At 38.7% G+C, this 22,104-nt stretch overlaps 1 protein-coding gene across 1 annotated transcript in view; it reads left to right on the forward strand.

Annotated features, from left to right (window-relative positions):
• The first annotated feature begins 1,445 nt into the window (after nt 1-1,445).
• The window catches only part of DNAJC24 (DnaJ heat shock protein family (Hsp40) member C24), a 39,419-nt gene continuing 18,760 nt past the window's right edge, over nt 1,446-22,104 (forward strand). The window contains exons 1-2 of the mRNA XM_075425236.1: nt 1,446-1,542; nt 2,877-3,017. Coding sequence (XP_075281351.1) covers nt 2,910-3,017 — 108 coding nt within the window. The 5' untranslated portion in view covers nt 1,446-1,542; nt 2,877-2,909. The remainder of the gene's footprint in view (nt 1,543-2,876; nt 3,018-22,104) is intronic.

Genomic DNA, 22,104 nt, shown 5'->3' on the forward strand with positions numbered 1-22,104 from the left:
GTGCTGCGGAAGTTAACACCGCATTGACAGAGGGAGCTGGACCATGGCTCATACTAGTACTGCCCAAGTGCAAAGACAAGTGTCTCTCTCTTTTGACAGCTATGGACATCCACGTTACAAGTTTGACCTCACCTAAAAAACTGCAGAACAGGGCAAAATACTAACCTGCTGACTGTTTTGCAGAGACATTGATGACCAGCAGAGACAAAAATCAGACTGATGCACAGGTCTTGAGTAGTTATGTAGATGAGATGTTTTTCTCACCTACCCAGAAAGTCTCTTGCTTCTCTACTGTCCATGTCAAAATTTAAATAGATTCTCCGCATTTATTGTTCAGTTCCAATTGTCCCACATCCTTCCTGCACTGGTGGTTAATGGCAACAACATGCCAGGAACAACGCTCCCAGTTCTTCCCACCCACGTCTGTACAGCCTGCCTGCTGCTCTACTTAAACAGTTCAAAGGATGTGAAAAACGACAAAAAAAGTTCCTTTAGTTCTAACACGTTGCATAAAAATATCATCAAAGGAAGTCTGCTACACATTTAAAGCTATAGCGTGAACTAAGTTAGCCTGAACTAATATTCAGAGATTTTGCTGTCTAAGATTGATGGAGATTACAAAAGCTGAATTTTACAGCACCAACCTAACCTTTCTTTTTTAAGGGGAGACGTCTTTACGTCATTAAAAGTCTGCTTCCTGAGCTTAATTTTTTCATTAAGAGGATGTTCTTCTTTCCTCTTTAGGACAAGTACTTTCTAGAAAGAAACCACCATCTTTCTCAGCTCACAGGGTCGGGACAACCCGTCAGGGAGGCGAGCAGGAGGCAGGAGAGTCAGGGTTCTCTCTCCTGACGCTCGCTGCCTGGAGCAGCCGGGCAGGAGGAATCCGAGGGCGTGTGCCGACCGGACGCCGAGCCCACCGGCTCGGCCAGCCGCCCGCGCCCGCACTGCCCGGCAGGCCCGAGGCGCCCCGGGGTCGGGGCCGAGCTCTGCCTCCGGGGCTGGGGAAGGCCTGCAACGAGGAGGGGCAAAACGGACCCGGTGCGCCCTGGGTCTTCCTGCGCCTGGAGGTGGAGTCCCTGAGGGGAGAAGGGAGGGGGCCGGGCGGCCCGGACTCCCGCGCAGCAAGCGAGGGAGGGGAGGGAGGGCAAGATGGACCCTGGTGTCTTCTCGCACCTGGAGACGGAATCCCTGAGGGAAAGTGGGGATGAAAAGATGTTCCCGCTCGCCCCGAGCCGGGAACGAGCGCTGGAGGGCGGCCGGGGCCGTTACTTACGGAGGCCGGCTGCAGACTCGCAGCCACAGAGCGCCGCCGGTCGCCATAGAGACGGCGTCGGGCCTCGGCCGCGGCTCCGCTTCCTGCCGGTGCCAACGCCACTACTGCCCGGGCGGAAACAGGTAAGGCGGCGCCGTAAACCATACTCACCGCTGCCCCGCCGCCACGCTAAAGGCGCAAAGCGCCAAGCGGAGGGGTTGTTTCCCGCCGGACGCGTTACCCGGGGCACCGGCCGCCTCCCCCGGCGCAACGGCGGCGCGGGGCAGGTGGGTGCTCGCTCGCTGTCGCCGCGGGGTCTTCTGTGGTGTGGGGTGGGGTGGGGCAGCGGCCTCGCGCTGCCGTCCGTTGGTGCTAACGGCCGGGGGGGAGGGGTATCCTCGGCCCCCGTGCTGAGGCGGCGGCGGGGGGGGGGAGCCTCCGGCGGCCTCCCTGGCCTCCCTCTGCCGGCCTCCTCCCGCTGCGGGGGTCCGTGCGTCGTCCTGGGCGGCGCTGCCCTTTTCGCGTGTCTGTAAACACCCGCGTGGGCTCCCTGAGGGAGGAAGGGGTCTGCGTGGGGTGGGGTGGGGTGGGGTGGGGGTGGCGGGCGTGGAGCTTCCCCGGGGGAAGGGGAGGAGCACCGCGCAGTCGGCTGTGCCCTTTTTGCGGTTTGAGCAACAGAGCCTGCTTCCCCCCTCAGAAATGTGTTTGTTCGGAAGTATGGCGGTGGTCACCAGGAACCGGTTTTAGTGCTGAAATGGAAGAAAAACCCCTCCTTTTTCTTCCGACAATAAACTAAAAATTGACGAAACTTGTAAAACTCTTCCCTCCTGGGAGACAGGGTTATTTCTTGTCAGGAAGTTCGTGATAAAGCAGCTACTACAAGCTTGGGATTTCAGGATATCTAAGAATCTGCTTGAAGCTCAGGCGTTACTGTGCTCTGCCTAGCGTTTAATTCTGTTTATTTTTTTCGTTCTGCATCACTTCCTTGATGATAGATGGCCAGAAATGGAAACCCTCGACTAGTGAGGTTTTAGTTACCAGCCTGCACTAGCTTTATGTGTTTTTGTTCATTTTTGTTTGGTTGATTTTGTAGGCTCTTCAACTTTAATATTTGAAAAGTTAAGCTGCCTTACCCAGCAGGGTGGAGGAGGGTCCAGATTGTGAATATCATCATGCAAAACCTGAGCCCTACCTTTTTGCCTTCTTGCATGTATCTCATTCAATAATTGACAAAATGTCACACTTTCATTTACTTAATTTTTTTGTCTATTAAGTACAGTATTGCTTCAAAATAAAAAGTGTCTGTTTTAAGAAGTGTGTGTATAAAAAGTGTATATATAACATGACTAGGTTCAAGATGGTTCAGACATTTAAAACACAAAATGGTTTTAGAGGAGTATGCACAGCTTCTGAAACATACACAAAGGAGTGGGACAGGAAGCAGCGTAGCTGACATCATGTATTAAGCCTTTTCACGATAGGTCTTATGTACGGATGTAGATGTGCTTGAGAGCTACAATCTATTTCATGATCCTGTAGTTTGTCACATTTCCTCATTTTTTCTATTCTTAACTGTTTCTCTTTCAAATTGTAATTATATTTATTTCATTTTCTTACACAGTGCTAAGAAAGTAATTCCAAAGTGGGTCAGACTATGGCCTTGGAAAGGATAACACAAAAGGACTGGTACAAAATTCTGGGTGCACAGCCATCGGACAGTCCGGCAGAACTAAAACGAAAGTACCAAAAACTTGCTTTATTAGTAAGTATGTTTTTCTTATTTAAGATGTGCAAAAATAAATTTTATAAACCAAGAAGATAATAATTGCAGGTTTTGTTGTTACATGTTTTGTATAAATATGATTATCAGAGTATGTTTATAACAACAGTTTACTGAGGATGGTTTAAATTTGAAATAAACATCTGGAGTTTAGGAGTTACTGTATTTTGCAAAGCAGGGTTGTGGTGTTCTGGTTCCAAAACACTGATATGTCTCCCAGCTTTGCTGAACGTTCATGAATGAACCGAGCCAAGTACTTGTTCATCAGGTGCTGGATAATCAGGCATGCAAGTCAAAAAAGATCATTGTTTGCAGCACATTGTCGTGAAATGTGCTGATTAATACTTGTGGTGGTTACTATCACGCATGCAGTTACAGTGTGTTCCGTGCAACCCTTGAGTATGTAAAGACCAGATGCAAAGAGCAAAAAGAAGTTCTTCCTGATAGTCTACGGTAATGGAGTAGAAAATGTATAGGAGGAAAATACGTTTATATCAATTTAGGCTTTATTTGAAGGTTTCAGGTGCATTTTTGTGGAGTTATGTTTTTTGGTCGTGCATTAAGGCTTGATGTTCTGTGAATTCTCTTACTTTTTCCTGTACCCCTGGTGTATGTGTTTGAGAATCTCAGAGCTTTACCAGATTATTTTGTGTAATTCCTGATTCTTCTGTTGTACGCTTTTCCCCTGAATTCAGGTTTGTGGTTTTTTTTCCTCAGAAGATGCTTTGTCTGGAGTTTCTGAGGAAAATGGGGTATGTTTTTTTTTATACTGTTGACCATTTTCAACCAAATTTGGTAGACAAATAGAAGTCTCAAGATAACTAAATTCCTAAGTTTCTTGAAAACTGGCAACCTGGTAGAGAAGAAGGAAGAAGGCGAGCAGAACTCCGTTCTTATACGCTCCTTTAGGTAGCGGCTAGCTAGACTGTCAGTATTGGCAGGCCGTTAGAGACTGCATGCACGGCTGATCTGGCTTGGTTTGGGGTGTCGGAATGAACGTGATAAGAAGTTGAGATTTTTAAGTGAGATGGAGAGAATGCCAGTCAACAGGAGACTGAGTTTTGTTAGAGCTGAAATAAATTAATGGGTGGTTCTTTGTTTTGTTTTGATTTTATTTTTATTTTTTTATTTCTAACCCCAGTGAAAACTGTTTTAAAGGTCATTTCACCAGTATGAAACCTGTCCCAAATTTACACATTTTGACACTCTTCGGTTGAATTTGCTAAGCAATTGTGCTGTGCATCTACTGCTTCTCAGTGCTTCCTACTAGCTTTTTTCTTTGTCTGAAACTGATCTGTGTGCTTAGAGTCTTAAGTTTCAACACTTTACGAGATGTTTGCGTGCAGATGTAGGGCGTAAATCCTTTGGTCCTCACTATTAAACATTAGAAAAATTAACGTAGGAGAGCACTTTAGAAACCAAGCCACTTAGTTCCACTCTTAATGGAAATGGTTGTTTTCTTGTACTGAATTACTAGTAAAATGAGAATAGAATATTAGTAATTATCTATTTGTTCTTAATGAAAACAGTAGGGGGATGCAGTGTAAAATGCCTCCTGTTCAGATAGGGGGCTAATTTAACCTGAATACTGTAATGGAAGTAATGGGATTAATATATTTATTTCACTATGAATCTATGTATAATAATGGAATTAATATGTATTGTTCAGAGCTCTTTGCCACAGAACTGAAACTATGTAGTCCTGTCCTGTATTAATTTTTTTTAGATGAAACTGACCCTTTGTATTGTAGCACTGTGCTTTCATGTAATTATTTTGAAGTGTATAAACTGGGAAATGATGGAGTTTACAACTATAACTGTCTGTCATTTTAGAAGATGAAGAAGTTGTTGTAATATCCAAGCTTTTCTTTAGCACCTGTGTATTTCCAAACTAAATGGTTAGAGCTCTGTATTTGAAAAGTCAGTGAGAAATGTTAGAGAAAATGAAGAGAAGTTTTGGGTTTTTTTCTTTTGCTGTTTGGCTCAGAATTCTTTTGCTATCAGTGATGGATCTTTCTTTCTGACTAGAAAGCCACACTGATGTTTACTTGTAGGTGTTTTCTCCAAGGCAGATTTGCTGCTGTTTGTCTGTTATGACTGTATGTCCTGTCTCTATTCATCTTTTAGCTGGGTTGTTACAGGCTCTGCTAGTTTGTCTACTTACTGGTACAGCGTCTAGCACAGTTAGTCTAAAGTCTGTAAAACCATGGTAGTAATAAAACAACTATTATTTATATGCATCTTAAAAACTCAGTGGCTATAGGACTGACTGGAGACTACATTGCATACATTTGCTAAAAGGTGTTCATATAGCACATAGTTACAGTGCAAAAGCCGTTGCCACAGATGTTGTGGAGTCCAAGGGGTTCCGTGGTTGAAAATGTTGTTAGATGTTCATGAAAGAAAAATCTGCCATGGCAGGTTAACACAAAAAACACACTGTCTAATTCAGAAATCCATGAGCTATGGACTTCTGAGTATTGGTGGAATATGCAAGGGAGGTATTGCTTTATGTTTGTCCTATCCTGATACTATTCCCTGGGCATCCACTGTTCGTTTTTAGTAAAAAGCATAGCACTGGATGGACTTCTCATCTTGCCTGTTGTGCCCTGTTCATGTGAAGTAACTCCCTTGCTCCTCAAGTAGAGTTTGTGCTCGCTGCTCTTGGTACACCTCTAACTGACAAAATGCTGATTTTGGTTTTCTAAAGCTGTTGTTGGAGATAGTGGTGTAGTAGTGGTAGTAGTAGTATTGGTGTAGGCAGAGAATAGGTCTACATGCAGGTGTTTTTATGTACTGTGGTAGAAGTCAATTATCGGAGTAACTCCACTTTAGAAGCTGGAATAGCAGATGAGCACAGCCACGTGTTGCCTGTTAAGAGACTTCATCACAAATTATGTAGTCAGTACAGAAAGTTTTCTAGTGTATGTGTAGCAGCAGAAGTTAACCTCCTGAAGAATTCTACTGTGCTAATTACCTTAAAATCCAAAAGTTTATCAAGCAACTTGCATCTTGGATACCGATTGCAATTGATATTCATTCTGTAATAACAGAAATATTCTGATCACAGATATTCATTAGCGTCAAGCATAATAGATGGTGGAATTTATTTTTAAAAATAATTCTGCTGTTAAAATAAAAATGGCAAATGTCTGAGTCCAAGACTTTTGCAAATGATCCCTGGTGCTTCATGTTGAGCATTTGCTTTTTGCCATCTGGTATTTTCTGTTTGTCAACACGTATATGCTTAGCATCTTGAATGAACAGGCAGATGTAGATTTCCAAAGCTAAAAAGAGTTCGAGATCTTGCCATATGTCATCCAAAAGATAACTATATTTGTAGTTATATCTCAGGACTGACCTTAATGATACAAAGTTGTATGCAATTAAAAATGGTTGAATTGTAGGTTTGTAAGAATGATTTCATAAGGCCAAATAAGCTTAAATCTGATTAATTTTCAAAATATAACTTTTTTTTGTGAATTCTGAAAAATGATGATGGTAAACATTAATAACCCATAACAAATAAAACTCTTAATATGCACCCTACCAGAGTAAATACATTTACTTAACGTTTTGCCATATTTTGCTTTGCTGTACTTACTTTTTCATTTGGTCAGGTTACAGCATGTATTTAAGTGAATTATTTTACTGCAGACAATGTCAATTCAGTCTTTAAGAAGACTACTAGTTTGATACAGGAAATAGCACAAGTTTGGCCTAAAAGTAGTGATATTTTTTTTGATCAGTTTTTTTTTTCTTCTCAAACTTTTAAGTATTTAAGTAAAAGTTCTTATTTATAAATTGTAAAATCTATAACTATTTTAAAACTTATAAAATCTTATTTATTCCTTACAACTTAATGAAACTTAAATTTTAAATTCCTCTGTACATATGTGACCCTACCTGGATTATCTTGATACTTTATTATTGTAACAATCAATAGCAGCTGAAGACGACAGACTTTGGGGCACAAGACGTGTGTGACACTGGAAATTTTATAAATATCTTATTTTTAAAACAAAATAAAACTTTTGTGTGTGCTGGCTCATACTCTGGTTTCTTCGCCAGCACAGATCTTCAGCCAGTAATTCTGAAAGAAAAAATAAAAGAATGAGAAATGTGTATTTTGTAACCAGCATAGCTCAATGCAAAGATTCCTTGACTGGCTGTTGTAAGTTCATGCTAAAGTGCTTTCTGAAGCACCGAAGACTTGCAGTTTCCATACTCTGAAAGGAATTGCAACAAATTTTGCGAATTAATACGTTGTCTAAGTAGTAGGAGCTTGGTCTTTGATGTTGTGTCTTCGCAACATGCTGATGGTTTGGAGATATATGGGACACCTATAGCCTTTTTAGCCACAGTTACGTACACAGTAGTTTCAACAAGACAATTTCTTAAATGGATAAACAGGTTTTATACTCTATACTTAGTTTTTCAAGGAATCCATACAGTTTTTGGGAAGGACAGTGCTTGCGTTCTGTTTCTGAATGTGTATAAAATTGAGAGGATGAAATTAGAGTAACAAAAGTAGGGTATTGGGGGAAAAAAATACACCATCTTATTATTGGCACAATTTTTACATCTCCTTTTGGTCTAGCACTTTGTGGTCAAAAAATGAGTTGCCAGATTGTTTTCAAATTTTCGTGTAGTTGCTCTGTATCTGAAAACTGCTTTTTACAGGGAATAGTCACCAAATGCGTAAGCTTTGTCTAGCTGAAAATCAGGTGTCTGTTCCTGTTGATGCTGATGATATTATAGGATACCTTTCAACTGGAAAAAAAATGATTGTGCAGGAAAATTATATACTGCTGTTACAATGTGTGCCCTAATCTTGAAGAAAATCCATGTAATTTGAGCAGGCAGTATGCAGGAAGCTCTTATTTTTAATACGGTAAGGAAATAAAATGTGCCATTTAACACATAGTGTTACAAAGATTATCTTTTTACCTGAAGGGGTGGTGTGTGTATAGGAATACAAGCAAAGTGTTAAGGTGATCACATAATCTGTTTGAAAGAGTAGAAAATTTGAAAGTAAAGAGCATCGGGCATAGGTGAGTGACTCTCCACAACAATAAAAAAGGATATTAATAGAAATTTAATTTAATTAAGGAAAATAACTTCAAGAGAGATAGTTTTCTTGAGCTCGTGTAGAGGAAAGATATATGTCTTTCTGGAGAGAAAAAAAATCTGTTGTGTCTTACCAGATTTATGTACACATCTAAATTCTGCAACCACAAGAAATGCAGAGTGTGTTTATGCAAAGATAAAGATCTGCTCCTGTGACTGTTGTGTTAAAGTTTGTTCCAAAATATATTGTGTCACTCCTGAAAGCACTTGCCTAGTGAGGACGGTCTTTTCATGCTGAATTTATGTTGAGAATTTGAATCTTTTAAAAGAAAACATTGAGCTTTTTATCAGAAGTCTCATAATAATGCTTTTCATAATGAAAATTATGCAGTGTGTCTATTCTTTTTTTTAATAGCTTTTGCAGGTTTTTTATTTTTTTGTTTGAATAGCAGCATACTTGTTAGAGGTACTTAACAAATCATCATGCTTAGCTAACTCTAGTTTCGCCTAACTTGTAGAAAATGAATTTTGTAATTTGACAGTATAAACAGAAGAAATTCAGTGCAGCCTGGTTGTAGCTTCACTTAAGTTAATATAATTGCAACAGAGAGAAAGATAAGCCACTAAGTTTAATACCAAGGACTATTGTTTTTGACACTCTTGGTGGTTTTATTTTGAGCTGTTCTTTACATCTCATTTACTGCTTATGACCTTAATAAAATACAAGATGGCATATTTTCAAGTTAGGACTTGAAAAAATTGGTTATTAGCTTATGTAGTATATAATGGATGCCAGCATTTTAGAAGTCACTAGTTCAAACAGCCTGATTAGCCAGATCATGATAATGCTGATGTTCCTGCTGCTGTTTAAGCCATGAGAGCTTTTTCTTGATTCATCCACCTGTCTTTTTTGTGGTGGTTGTTGGTTTGTTGTTTTTTTTTTCCTTACAGCAGAAGAGGTCATTATGATATTCAGTAGTAAGTCTGAAGAACAAGTATTTACCCCGGCCATGATCATGGTGCGGTAATGGGAACTTTCATCAGTCTGAATGGTGTCACGGATTAGTTGTGTCAAGATGGTCCTTAAAAGCCAGACGTTCTGGAGGTGCGTGATGCTGCCACATACAGCGATACAGACTGCCGCATCGGAGCCAGGGCTCCTGCTCGCTCGGTCGGAATTGTGTGGAGATGTAATGCTGGTGGCAGTTGGTCCTTGAGCCTTGCATGCTTCGCTTAGGGTAACTGGCCAATGGGAGTGTGTGTTCTACATAATTAGGCAGCTGGCTAATCAAATGAAATGCAGTGATTAACCAATTAGTGCTTTGATTGGTCAGCAACCAGCTGGAAGGCATACTCTGGACACAAGAACAGGCTGAGAAAGGTATCCTGACTTGCAGAAGGGATGGGGGGAAAGAGAGGTCATGGATGTGGGTAAAGAGAAAAAGGCTGTAATAAGGTATCGTAGCAGGAAAAGGGGCACATGCCAATATTAGCATGTAGGCTGCAGTACTCCTTCGTTAGAGGCTGGTGTCCACCATATCTCAGTTTATATGGAGTGACGTCTCACTTTTTATTACTTTGTGATGTGTAATTTTTTATATTGATTTTTAAAAATGTAGGTAAGTTTTAACAAGTGGATGGTGTGAACATCCCTATAGCAGAAAGTTATTTTTAATGCTTATACAGAATATGAGAAAACCCATAGCATCACAAAATAAGCCAGCAAGTAAATAATACATTGCATATCCATGTAGTTCAACCAGTTGTGAAAGTAATGTTAGTTTGGAAAATTATCTCTAATTTTAATCTGTTTACTTACTGGGTTATTGTCCATAGTTTATTTGTTATAATTAGCACCTTCTGATACTTCATCCTGTGTAGTTTTAAAGTACATAGGTAAGAAGAGAATGAGCATCAGGCAACTGAAAGGTGAGATTCAGCTGATGTGTGCATGGTCTTTCATGTCATTTATGTTCTGCAAAGGAATCTGATGCCTCTCTTGAACATTTTATGTGCTGCTTATTGATTGTAACAGCATATTAAAAATAGGGTCTACACTGTCTTTGGTAGACTTTTTGTGAAACGTGTTCCATGCTTATAAATATTCACTGTGTCCTGAGATGATACACAGTTAAAATTCTGATTAAAAATAAAATCGTAAGTACTAGCATATTAAATTCCATAAAGATGTTTCTTTACTTAATATTTGCAGGTGTTCTTTCAGCACTTTTGAAGACACGTTGAAGAAGTTTTACATTGCGTGGTGTGTTTTTTATCTCACTTCTGAAGGCAGACATCTGAAAAATGCAATTGACCACCTTTGTGTTGAATCTGAAAGAGCTATTAGATTTTTTAAAATACTAGTAGTATGATGTAGTACCTTTAAAAGCTTAGTGTTTTGGGGACTTGTGTCAGGTTTTTTAGATTTAAATAAATTATCTGTGTAATTTGGCCTTGTGTTTAAAATATATAACTATTATGGAAATGTATAAAAGCAACACGTGCCTGCCTGCCTTCATGTTTGAACACTTTGGAGTCAGAAAATCACGGTCTGAATGACATAAGAACGGTCCCACCATTCATGTTTTATATTTTCCTTGCCTCAGTGTATCATGAATGCTTTCTCATCTCCCATTGAGCCCAAATGCTCAGCAGACATGAGCTCATTTGAACTGATTTAACACAGAAGCAAATTCTTATACCTGAAGCGTTGTCTTGTAGGACACTTTGTAGGCAGCTTGTATTATTATAGTAAGAAAGTTCAGCTTTTTTGTTGTAGTCTGCCGGTTGTTTGGATAAAGTATCTGTCATTTAATTTTCAGCATGTTAAAAATAACACTTTAAAGCTGGAAAGTCAATTGTCAGATATTTTTTAAACTTGATCCTTCATTATTGTTCTCAGTAGATAAACAATAACAAAAAAATTCAGTCTGCGTTGGATTTGTGACCTAAGAATTTCCATGGTCAAAGAAGGTAAAGATGAACGAGTTTTCTGAGCACCATCTTAGCTAAACATTTTTCTTTGCTTGACATAAACATTAAATAATAACTAATTTGGTGTTTGAGGAGAGGCCGACAAGAGTTCCTCATTTAAGAGGTCCTTACCTTCTGGCAGAGCGTGCCAGCAGTTAAGTGTTAGTTCCTGCTGCTACAGCAGAGCAATGCAAAGTACAAGCTCAGTAGGATTCTCTCAGTATAGTTACGGCTTCTGTAGATGTTGCTCTTGAAACTCAGTAATAAAAGCATTGGATTATTCCTCTACAGTTGCTGATCTCGCCTAGGTGACGACTTTACCTTTTCATCTGCATATCTGGACTATTCCTTCCTAAAATGAGCAAGTTCTGTGAAGTCTGAAGGCCATCTGAGTGCTGTATCAATGGCGAAAAGATCAATAACAAATTCTGTTCAGTGAGCAGAGTATGCTATTATTGCGTGATTTCCTTGAGTCATCTGGAAAGTATGTCCTTGTAGTAGCTGAGGACATGTCAAAGTTGTTTCTTTACTGCACGTGGAGAACAGTGACCACCCTCAAATTAGAAGTTAACACCAAACTAGTGATCAATCCAGCTACAAATGCATCCCGTAAATGATCAGTGTGAGTAAATCCAATCCAAACTAGATGCAAAGTTTATGTGATTCTGTGGATTGTGTTTGGAATTGTTTTGTCTCTATGGCTATGAAATTTTGAAATAACTGCATGCTGATGCTTTTTGGGGGGGGGTTTTGATTGATTGTTTTAAATACTCTTGTGATGCCCGTGAAATGGAGTGATTGTGCAGTAGTCATAGCATACTTCGGGGCCTCTGATTTCAAGGGCTGAAACTTCTCAAGATGCTTTAGACTTATTTGGGATTGCCTAGGGTATGAAAGTGGTGTCTGTCCAACAGGCTGTGGTGCTGCTGGTTTTTTTTGGATACATTACTAAACAGTTAAGATGCCTCATAAAAGGTAGGTGGTTTCTTCATGGGTTTTGCATCCAAATGTTTTCTAAACTGAGTGCTAAGTATCTGTTAATATTTAGCTTTTTACGTCCATTTTAAAAGTTATGATTTGACTGGGGTCTAACCTGTTGTTTTGAGATCATGAATGGCTTCAAATACTGTAGAGACTCTATATATATATTGCTCCTCCTAGAGATAGGGAAGGCTGAAAGAAATATTTTGAAGAAACCAAAGAACCATAAACACCTGCAACTTTTGAAGTGTTATGCAAGTGTTACAGGTATGGGCACTAGTAAATAATTTTTTTAAAGAAGTCCTCTATTCTTCAAAGGCCTGCTTTCCACAGTGACTTCGGCAGCTGAAGTGCCTTAGGGACTTTGATTATTTTGCATTATGCTTAAATCTGACGTTTGAAAGGTGTCTGTCTGGTTTTGGGTATTCCCAATGAATTTTAAAATTAATGGTATACTTTGGTTTGGAATACCGTTCTAGTGACAGTCATCTGGGGGTGGGGAGGACAAGACAAAAAACTGCTTTGTGCTCAGCAGTTCTTAGGACATTGTGGGGTATCAAAGTAGTTGGACTTTCTGAGCCTGCAGAAAGGCGTTCATCTTGCCAGCCGTGGTGGCAGCTGAAGCCTGCTGCCCCAAACTGCCTGGCCCTGCCCTTCTGCCAGGTGTTTCTCAGCCAGGAAATTGTGTCCCATGGGTTTTCCTTCATCCGCTGCTGTACGTGTCAGCTGGAAAAGTTCATGCCCATTTCTTCAGTAGTTTAAGCAACCTGGTTGTTTTTATTATAATGCAATACAGGATGCTGGGTTTTGCTTTCATGTAAAAGTAGCATTTACCTAAACTAGTTTCCTAACCTTCTGTGTAACTGGCATTATTGTATGACTAGGGCCACATCAAGTTTTTGCCTAAACAAGTGTGTTTCACGTGACATTTAACAGTATAAATTGTGAACACAGGGGCCAGACATTTAGAAGGAGCTTTTAAAATTCCCTTTATATTTTTATTTTTCTTTTATACTCCTCCAAGTTTTAGAAAGTTTCATTTCTTCCTTCTTTCCTGTGCTAGTTTTTGGCTTTTTTTATTGCTTTGTCTTCTGCTGCTGTGTAGCATAGTTTCCAAAAGGCTTTTTGAAGTAGCTTTTGAGGGTCTTGGGTGGCTCTTCATAGCAAAATAAGCAGCCATGGAAGCAGAAGAAAATGAAGGAGAGGCTGTTCCTAAAGATGTACTTTCTGGTAACCATAGGTTCTGGTTTCTCTACTCATTTTCATACCTTCATTAGCCAAATTGATCTTTACTTCTATTTATAGAACATCAGTTGATTTTTCTTTTTATGACTAGAAACTGAAACTTTTACATTTAATTTCTGCATTGTTTGTTCAAGAGCTGAAAAGGGTGAGAAGTGTGAACGTTTACGATGAAAGTTATGCGAGGTAATTGCTTGCTGTTTTGTTGCTCTCTTCTCAGTCGAATGGTGTTAGATCTTCCCAGAGACTGGGATATGGGGGCGAAAGGACTGAGGTTTGTAACTCAGTAACTAAGTTACTTAGTTCGTTGCTTAGATTTCTTTCTATAAGATGGACTAGTTGCTGCTGCCTCAGAAATGTTGTCCACTTCCCTTGCCACTGCAACAGGTTGTGTCTCTCATCTCGGGAAGGTTTTCACACCAGGATCTGCAATTGTTTTTGCCGAGGGAGATGGAGCGCTGTAAAGTAGCGCATTCGTGGAGCCTTACCTTGAACAAAGTGGAGACCCACTGTCGTAGTTAAGACCAGTAAGAGAGTGTAAGGTCGAAATAGTAGTGTCGTGATACCAGAGTACCATGCTAAAAGCAATTGCATTAGAAAAGGATTCTGGTCATGTCTGATACAATCTTTAGACTTTAATAATTTACTGCAGAGAATAAAGTATTTTTCACTGGAAATTACTTCTTAGTGTAAGACCAGTTCTGCAGTTACAGGACTTTTACAAGTAGCATCAAATTGAAAGTGACTGTTTCCATGGAAGTTGAAATTTACTTCTATAAAAGTATAGTCAGAACTACAGTGGCAATCCTGTGGCTACTGCAGTTAAATATTTAAAACCAGTATGGTAAAGACAGGGATTTTGGCATCAGGCACTAACTATAAAGAAGGAAAAGCGAACCTTTCTTCAGATTTTTCCGATGGCTCTCAGCTCAGATTCATGGCCAACATGACAAAAGAGTAAGATTTTCCAGTGAATAATAGAACCATTCAAAATTCTGGTCAGAAATTAAGTGATTTAAATGTGAAAGAAGATGATGTGGTTTAAATGTGAAAGAAGATGATGTGGTGAAATTCTTGGCTTAATCAGAGAGAAGGTTGAGGAAGTTTTAACTATGCTTAAGCAAGATAACTTTAAAAAAAATCCAACATGCAAATTAATGAGTTTGACAGTGTAATTCTATGGTATTTTTTTAAATTTCACTTTAGAGGACTCTGGCAATTTTCAAGAATTTGCAGCATCAGATTGATAGTATCATCCTCTGTTTTTACTGTGCTGCTATTAGTGAGTGCCAGTTATGTGGTCTGCATAACTGTTGCATATTGCTGTGTACATTTAATCCTAACTTTTTTTTTATACTGGCTATTTTTAAAATAGCAAGTGGGGTTGTCTGTGGGCGTTTCCTTTTAAAATTGTTCATTGAATGATGAATTAACTAAAATGTTGCAGAAAAAATTCCATTTTCCTCCTAAGTGCTGTCTTGATGATGCTTTATTACAAATACCTTGAGTCACAGCAAATGTTTCCTTGTAGTAACAGCTATAGCAGGGTTAATATTATCTGAAATATTTCTATTCTGATGGTTCTTATTTGTCTCAAGTGAAGTTGGAGGTCTGCTGTGCTGGATGTTGCGTACAGCCGTGGTTATCTCTAGCCTAAGGGTATGGAAAAGATTAATTATATGTGTAAAACATGCAAGCAGTTGAATATTGTGTGGGAAGCTCAGATTGATACTTGCAGATTGTAAGGAGGAAAAAGGAAGAAGAACGGACAGTTCACCAGCTGTGTTAGAAAAATGTCATAGAATGGATAAGGTAGAAGAGAGTAGAAGGCAAATGAAACAGTCTTTCTATTTTTCCTCAAATGAGGAGCATTCCCTGTGAAAAAGAATCATCCTGGAGATGGGCAGTGGAGGCTGGAATCAGTGTCAAAGCAGATAATGATCAGGTAGGAGAAGGCAAAAGTTGTTAAAAAGCTTAAAGATTGTTTGTGTTTGGGGAAAAAAGAAAGAAGAGATGGACTGAAGTAATGCATCAAGAAGATAAATTCCTTGCTCTTTTGTCCAGCTGTCTTTGGATAGACATCTTTTGGGGGAGTTTAAATCTCTATATGAAAAGATTGAATGTCACAAGGAACTCTTCACTTTCTGTTTCTCCTCTTTGCAAGTGGAAAAAGCGTGCTGCTTCCACGTTCCCCGCTAACTTCTGCCAATTGAATGAACACATTGAAAAGATGGATTGTGGGCTAGGAAGGCAAGTTGAAGACCTGGAATCATTCTTTTCATGGAAGTGAGCAAGTTTCACGTTTCAGAGACAGTGCTTTGTTGCAAAATCACTGAAATAAGAAAAGCACCTTCAAAGTAATTTTGTTTTCTACTGTTTTAAGAGAAGACCACACCTCTTCCCTCCCCCCCCCTCCCCCTCTTCTTGCCATGTGAAGCTTTTCAGTACTGAATTGTGCCATTTACTTAATAGGGGATAGTTTACAAAAAGGTAAACAAGTGTGGAACCCGATCTGGTGAATGTATTTGCTTCTTTATGTGAGTATCCTAATGAAGTGTGTGTATTACATTCCTGATATTTTGCAGATGAAATACGAGTCCCATATTTAGCCCCCTGAGCATACCTCTTGCCTGTTACATGCTTTGTGTACAGAAAAGGATACGGTCATGTCAGTTCAACTGAGAGAGCCTGTAGGGGAGGAAATGTGAAGCAGATATTTAGAAACAATAATAATAAACTTTTTAATTTGCTTTGGTCTCCATTTTTCATCACGCTAGCATAGCGCAGAGAAACAATGAAGTGTTTTTGCTGTAACCTTGTAGTAAGCATTAGGTGGCAGCAGTGCGTTGTCTTTGGCAGCTGCTTTGTCGGTTGTTTATCTGCTGCAATCTTTAGTGCAGTGTAATAAATGGAGACAACATGTATTTAATTTCTAATCGTTTTTATAAAATGCTGATTTATGGTTGTTCTGCCTGTATGTGACTGTAAGGGCAGCCGCTGTTTGGACTTTTGTATACATAGGTGGGATTAGCATACTGTAATTTCTGCACGATACTCATGACTTATTTTCTGATACACAGTATCTAACAGTGATAATAGTCACTGAAAATATTCCGATGAGAAATACGCTGTCAATGGCGGAGTTGCTGCAAAGCGTTTACTTTTTCATAAGCTGTTACCGTTTCTAAATTTAATATCGCCTGTTAGATGAAGTATGTTTTTGTGCTTGTGTTTACTCTTTTTTCTTAGATAAAAAACAAACTTAGGCTCAAGAGAATGTTGGTAGCAACATATTGAACCTTTCAGTGTATTGGAGTTATTGTCACTCTAGATCTTAGACAAGTGTGGTTACCTTGTGACCCTTTGGAGGTGGTTTTTTTTCCCCTTCATCCTTGTTTCTCACAGGTAACGGATCTCAAGGAGTTTGGAAGTGGTGTTGCGTTGTATTAATTGGGCAGGATGATCAATTAATAGAAGAAGAGCAAGAAAGTGTTGACAGAACATGCTATCTAATTAGTACCTGATGAACCACATAGGTCACAGAGCCCAGAGTGTAATGTTGCTTCAAGGTAGCTCCTATACAAGACCTTTATATGCAAAATAAGCCTGTAGAAAAGCTAAAGAAGAATATTTCATCATAATTCCAGTGAAGGAAATCTTCACTGCTGAAAAAGTTCACTTTTCACTGTAAACTTGGGGAAAACTGGGGGTACTTAATTCATAGAGGGAGCGTGTATCAAACTATCAAGCTGGTGTTTTGTACAAGTCTTGCTCTTAAAAATCATGTCGTCTGTTTAGGTCTTTTTTATATAAGACGTGATCTACAAATTACGGAAATAGATGAAATAGTTTTTTTGAAATAAAACTATGTAGATTTTGTTCCTGCTTTTTGGAGTGGTAAGAAAAAAATACCAGGGCATTAAGATTTCCTGATGGCTTGTGATAAAATGGCAAGCAAAATCATCTGAAGTTAAGAGCAGGTAGCACCACAGTGCTTTGAGGTTCCACCCTCACTGCTTTTCTATTGCGTATTAGTTTGTAATAGTTTTTCAGTTGAATATTAAGTAATTTTGAACTGAAGAGCACTTGGAGTCTAGCAAGGTAGTACTGCCAGAATTATTTGGTTACTGGTGATTAGGGTTTTTTCCATTCATTTATAGAAATATATGGGTAGTTAATTCATACTGTTTGTGCAGAAATTCTCCCTCCTCCCATGACAGGAGAAAAGTTTCATGTTTACGTGTTTAAAACAAACATTTCTTTCACAATGAATTTATTTTCTCCTGCAGTGTAAGTGGCTTTGTTTTACAGAAGTACACCACTCCCTGTTTTAGAATCCTTTTATTGAACAAATCGCTTAAGTTTTTGTAAAATACTTACGTGGGTTTTTTTCCTCCTGCCCTAATGTAATGAGTTCAGCTGGTGAAGTTGGCTTCTTTCTGTGACCTTTCAGTGAGTGCCACAGGGTGGGGGCCAAGTGCATGTTTGTCACCTTTTTTCCTGACCTGTGCAGGTGGCCAAAACATGTGCTTTTCTTAAATTTAGTTATCCAAAAATTCAAATTCTAGTTTAATAAACGATTTTATAATTCAGTCTGTGTTCTGATTTAAATCTCTTGCAGAATGGATTCTGCAAGAAAAAAAGAGTTCAGCCCTAAAGCATAACAACTAGTCTACATAGATTCTAATCTGTGTATCATGCTGCCCATTACCAGAGTAAATGATCGTTTGGTGTTAGTGTGCTTCATTGCTCAAATATAGCTGTCATATACATGGTGTAGGTACTACCAAATCCATGTGTTAATTCTATTACATGCTGATAGCGATTTGTGGCTTAAACCATTCAGTGTGACAATGTATGTAAAATTAGTAAAAGTGTTAACTTTAAATGTAATTATATAGCTCCTGGAGTGTTGTAATTGCATTATACAGTTCCTTTTTTGTGCTGTGTCCAGCAGGGAGACTGTTGAGCTTTATATTTTGGTGTGCTATCAACTGATCTGGAACTTTCAATACATGTGATATAATTTGATTAAAAGTATTGCTACAAGCCTTATAATGGCATAGTGTAGAACTGGAAATGTGCAGTTTTTCTGGGCTGTGGGGTGATGAGGGGAGCCTGCTCTCCTATACCATTTTAAGCTTACAGTATTTCACATACAGGAGTTTACTATCTCGGATAGTTCTAAACATAAATTTATTGAGCCCTGAGACCAATAGAAGCAGAATGTCTAGTTTTGTGACAATGATCTTGAGGTCTGAGGCCTTGACCAGCCACACTTTAAATTGCCTGAGGACCAACATTGTGGGAAGGGTACCCTTTGTCAAAAACCTGAAGGCAGTATGAACTTTGCAACGGAGGCAAGGTTTTTCCACTAGCTATCACACTGGTCTCTCATGTTCACAGCCTGCGGTAAGAGATTTTTCAGATGGGCACTTTCAGATCCAAGTAACAAAACTCTTCTATTTCCAAACGTAATTTTAGAAAGAGGAGGGATGCTGCACTAAGCTTAATTGTCCAAACTTAATTCCAAAGCTATAGGAATATGAAGACTGAAAACTGGCTTTTTGTGGAGAGAGAGAAAAAAAATTGAGTACAAATACAGAGAATGTCAGCCTACCATATTATTTTGAATCTTGAAATTATTTAGAAGAGTTGTAGATTTCTTAGATATTTATAGATGTGGTCATGTGGCCAAATTTAGGAATCTTGTTTTAAGAATTGTATTTTCTTTCTAATGAAAATGTGTTCACGTAGTCTGTAGATAACTAGAGAAATGGCTGCAATTATATGACCCAATCCAGCCCTTGTTTAGCCATTAATTTCTCCAGATTTCTAAGAGCATTTGGTCAGATCGACACAAATTTGGTTGTTGGTTTAGATCTAGCCAAGGCTGGTGGTGTCTTAATTGCTACCGCAGAGCAACCATTTGGCCTGTGCGAGATGAATGTTGTCAAGGTACCTTCTGCAAGGCGGACATTCATCCACTGGGAATGTATCAAGAAAGTTTTCATTAATTGGTCCCTTTGTTGGCATTTGTGGCAAAGCAGCCAAAAACTGAGTATGAACAGACACTCTGTGTCAGGGGGTGAGATTTATTGGCAAGTCCCAGTAAAAACTGGTATTTACTACATATATATTATTGTAAGCAGGGGCAAAGGACTTTCCTCCTTAGAACAGCCGGACATTAAATTTACTTGGATTTCTTTGTTTTGTTTTGTTTTTTTTAAAAAGGCAGGGAAATGTGACAAGAATTCAGACTACAATCAGAAATCAAGTAGGAAATAGCTGGTTAATATTTTTCTTTTTAATGTTGACTGTCTTGCAGCTTCTTTTTAATATGATGTGAAGTGTTGTGACGAGCTCTGTAGTCCACAGACAGATTTGCATGGACCTATGGATACTTCTGTCAGATGAGAACACTTGACAGTTTTTGTCCTGACCTCGTTAGCTTAACCTGTAGATAATAACAATTACAGTTGATAATGTATAAATATTGTGTAAAGCTTGAGAAATGTTTTTAAACATGGTTTCCAGTTTTGATATTTTTACGTTCACGTTAACTCCTGCATTTTGTTCTTGTGGTTTCGTTAAAAGGATGCACCTCACCGTATTGCAAGGGGCATACTGGTAATGATTGGTGCATTTTGTCTTAGAGCAACACACTTCATTGTTGTTAAACTTTGTATAGACCAAGACTGCTTGATTTAGGCTTTCTGTTCTGCTTGCTTATGCCCATTTTGTCTTTAAAAGTATTTAAACTTATTTTTATTATAATGTGGAATAAGTAATAGTTTAGACTTATTAACCAAATGAACTGTCATATATTGACTCTGGGAAATAATTCTGATTCTGAAACTTGAATATAATGCTTCTTCAATATTGAGCTATTGATACAACAATAAATAGATTGAACCCCCCAAATACTGATGTGACTTTTTAAAAAAAAAAGTGCTTGGTATTGATCTGTGCAATTCCAGTAAGGAGTCAAAGTCTCATTCTGCTGGATTCCCAGCCGTGAGTCTGGCCATGTTATTTGAAAACAATGGCTTGGGTTTCTCCCTTCATCCAGCTGCTTCCAATATTTCCCCCCTCTCATTCTTCTTCTCTTCTGAACAGTGTAGTATCCAACTCTTGGGTCCGCTTGCTGTCACTCACCTAACTCGCCTGTCAGCAGAAGGGGATGTCACTGGTGTGTGCTGCTGGTATCTCTTACTATCTGATGCTTGTCCATGGTCACTTTTACAATATTAATCCAACCAACCCTTTGTATACCAGCATCATGACTTTTACCTCTTCTGTTCACAATTCAATTCTGTCATTCATCAAAAACGGTAGCTTCACCAGATATAGAACAGTGCTCTGTTTGTAAAGTTTGCATTGAATTTCTCTTCCCTAACCATTACTGAGTGTCTTTCACCACTGCGTATTTTTTAAGATAAATAAGATCTTTTTACAAATGCCAGGAAGTTTTGTGGTTGTAGTGTAGGTCTTGAACACTGTGGCTTCCTGTTACCTTTACTGTGACAAAAAAAAAAAAAAAAATTCATCCTTGGCTGGAAATCTTATTTCTGGCTGCATTACATGAAACAAATACTGTCATGCTATAAAGCTATCATAGCTACTACTGTATGCCTAAAGTGGAGAAAGGGAGAAGGATGCTAAGAGATACTGGGTTAAGTTTAGATGTTAATATTCTATCACTGACTCTTATTTGCAGCTTAGATGTAGTCATTAGATGTAATTCCTACAAAAGCACGAGTACTTGAATGCATGTAAGTAATCCCGTTAAAATCTTGCCACTTGATTTACTCAGGAACTTGGGGCACATTTCCAGCTTTAAATATATCCCTTATTCAAAAATAGGCGCACATCCCTATTGATATAAAGCAGGAATTCAAGACTTGTCTAAACTTGTCAATTTAATTTAGCAAGGTGATTCCATGAGACTGGATAATTTTAGAGTTAAAAATCTTTAATAAATCTGCTGGTTTAGAAATTTACTGTGCTGTAACTGTTGGTAGTACTGACTGCTTCGTGGTTATTTGACTCATGATAGTAATTCCGGGTAGTCTAACTTTTTAATTTTTCAGCTCTAATGGTTTCATCATTGTTCTGTGTCTGTCTTTATTTTTGAATTTTAGAACCTTAATGATGGTTTCTCTTACCAAAAAAAAAAAAAAAAAGTAAAAGGTGTGTAATAAAAATTAAAGAGTTTGAAAATATTTCTCCCATATTATTGTCTCCGGAGACAAGGTCAAAATTTAATGCAGCCACATCTGGCTCATCCTTTTTATATTTTTATTTCCTGCTGAAGATTTCGCCAAATGTTTGACAGCTTTGCATGAAATACTGGAACGTAAGGAAGGCAAAGCTGTGGAAAATGGAGAGTACTCCTTATTTCAACACTGAAAAAAATTTAGAGCTACTCTACTTCAGTTTCCTCAGTCAGAAAAAATAGAAAGTTTACATTTTAAATAGGCTTACTTAAACGCTGTGTCATTTTAGGGGGGAGAAGTTCTTTACAGTTATCTGTGAAATACATAGTAGTAAATGAAAGCACTTCTTCATTACTTAAAAAAAATTTGGAAGAAGTAGTAGTTTTCATAAAAAAAAAAAAAAAGCCTCTTGTTTTGATGTATGGAACTGGGGATGTGGGCATCTTTGTTTTTTAAAGTGAATACCCCTTATACACAAGGCAAAATAACCATGGTAATGTATTAAGTAATAAATCAGAAGGAATAGTACTTTTTTAACCTTCTCTAAAAATCAGCCTTTTCAGTTTTTCATGTGGAAAAGTAGT

The sequence above is a fragment of the Opisthocomus hoazin genome, chromosome 7, assembly GCF_030867145.1.
Source record: "Opisthocomus hoazin isolate bOpiHoa1 chromosome 7, bOpiHoa1.hap1, whole genome shotgun sequence".
Classification (NCBI taxonomy): Eukaryota; Metazoa; Chordata; class Aves; order Opisthocomiformes; family Opisthocomidae; genus Opisthocomus; species Opisthocomus hoazin.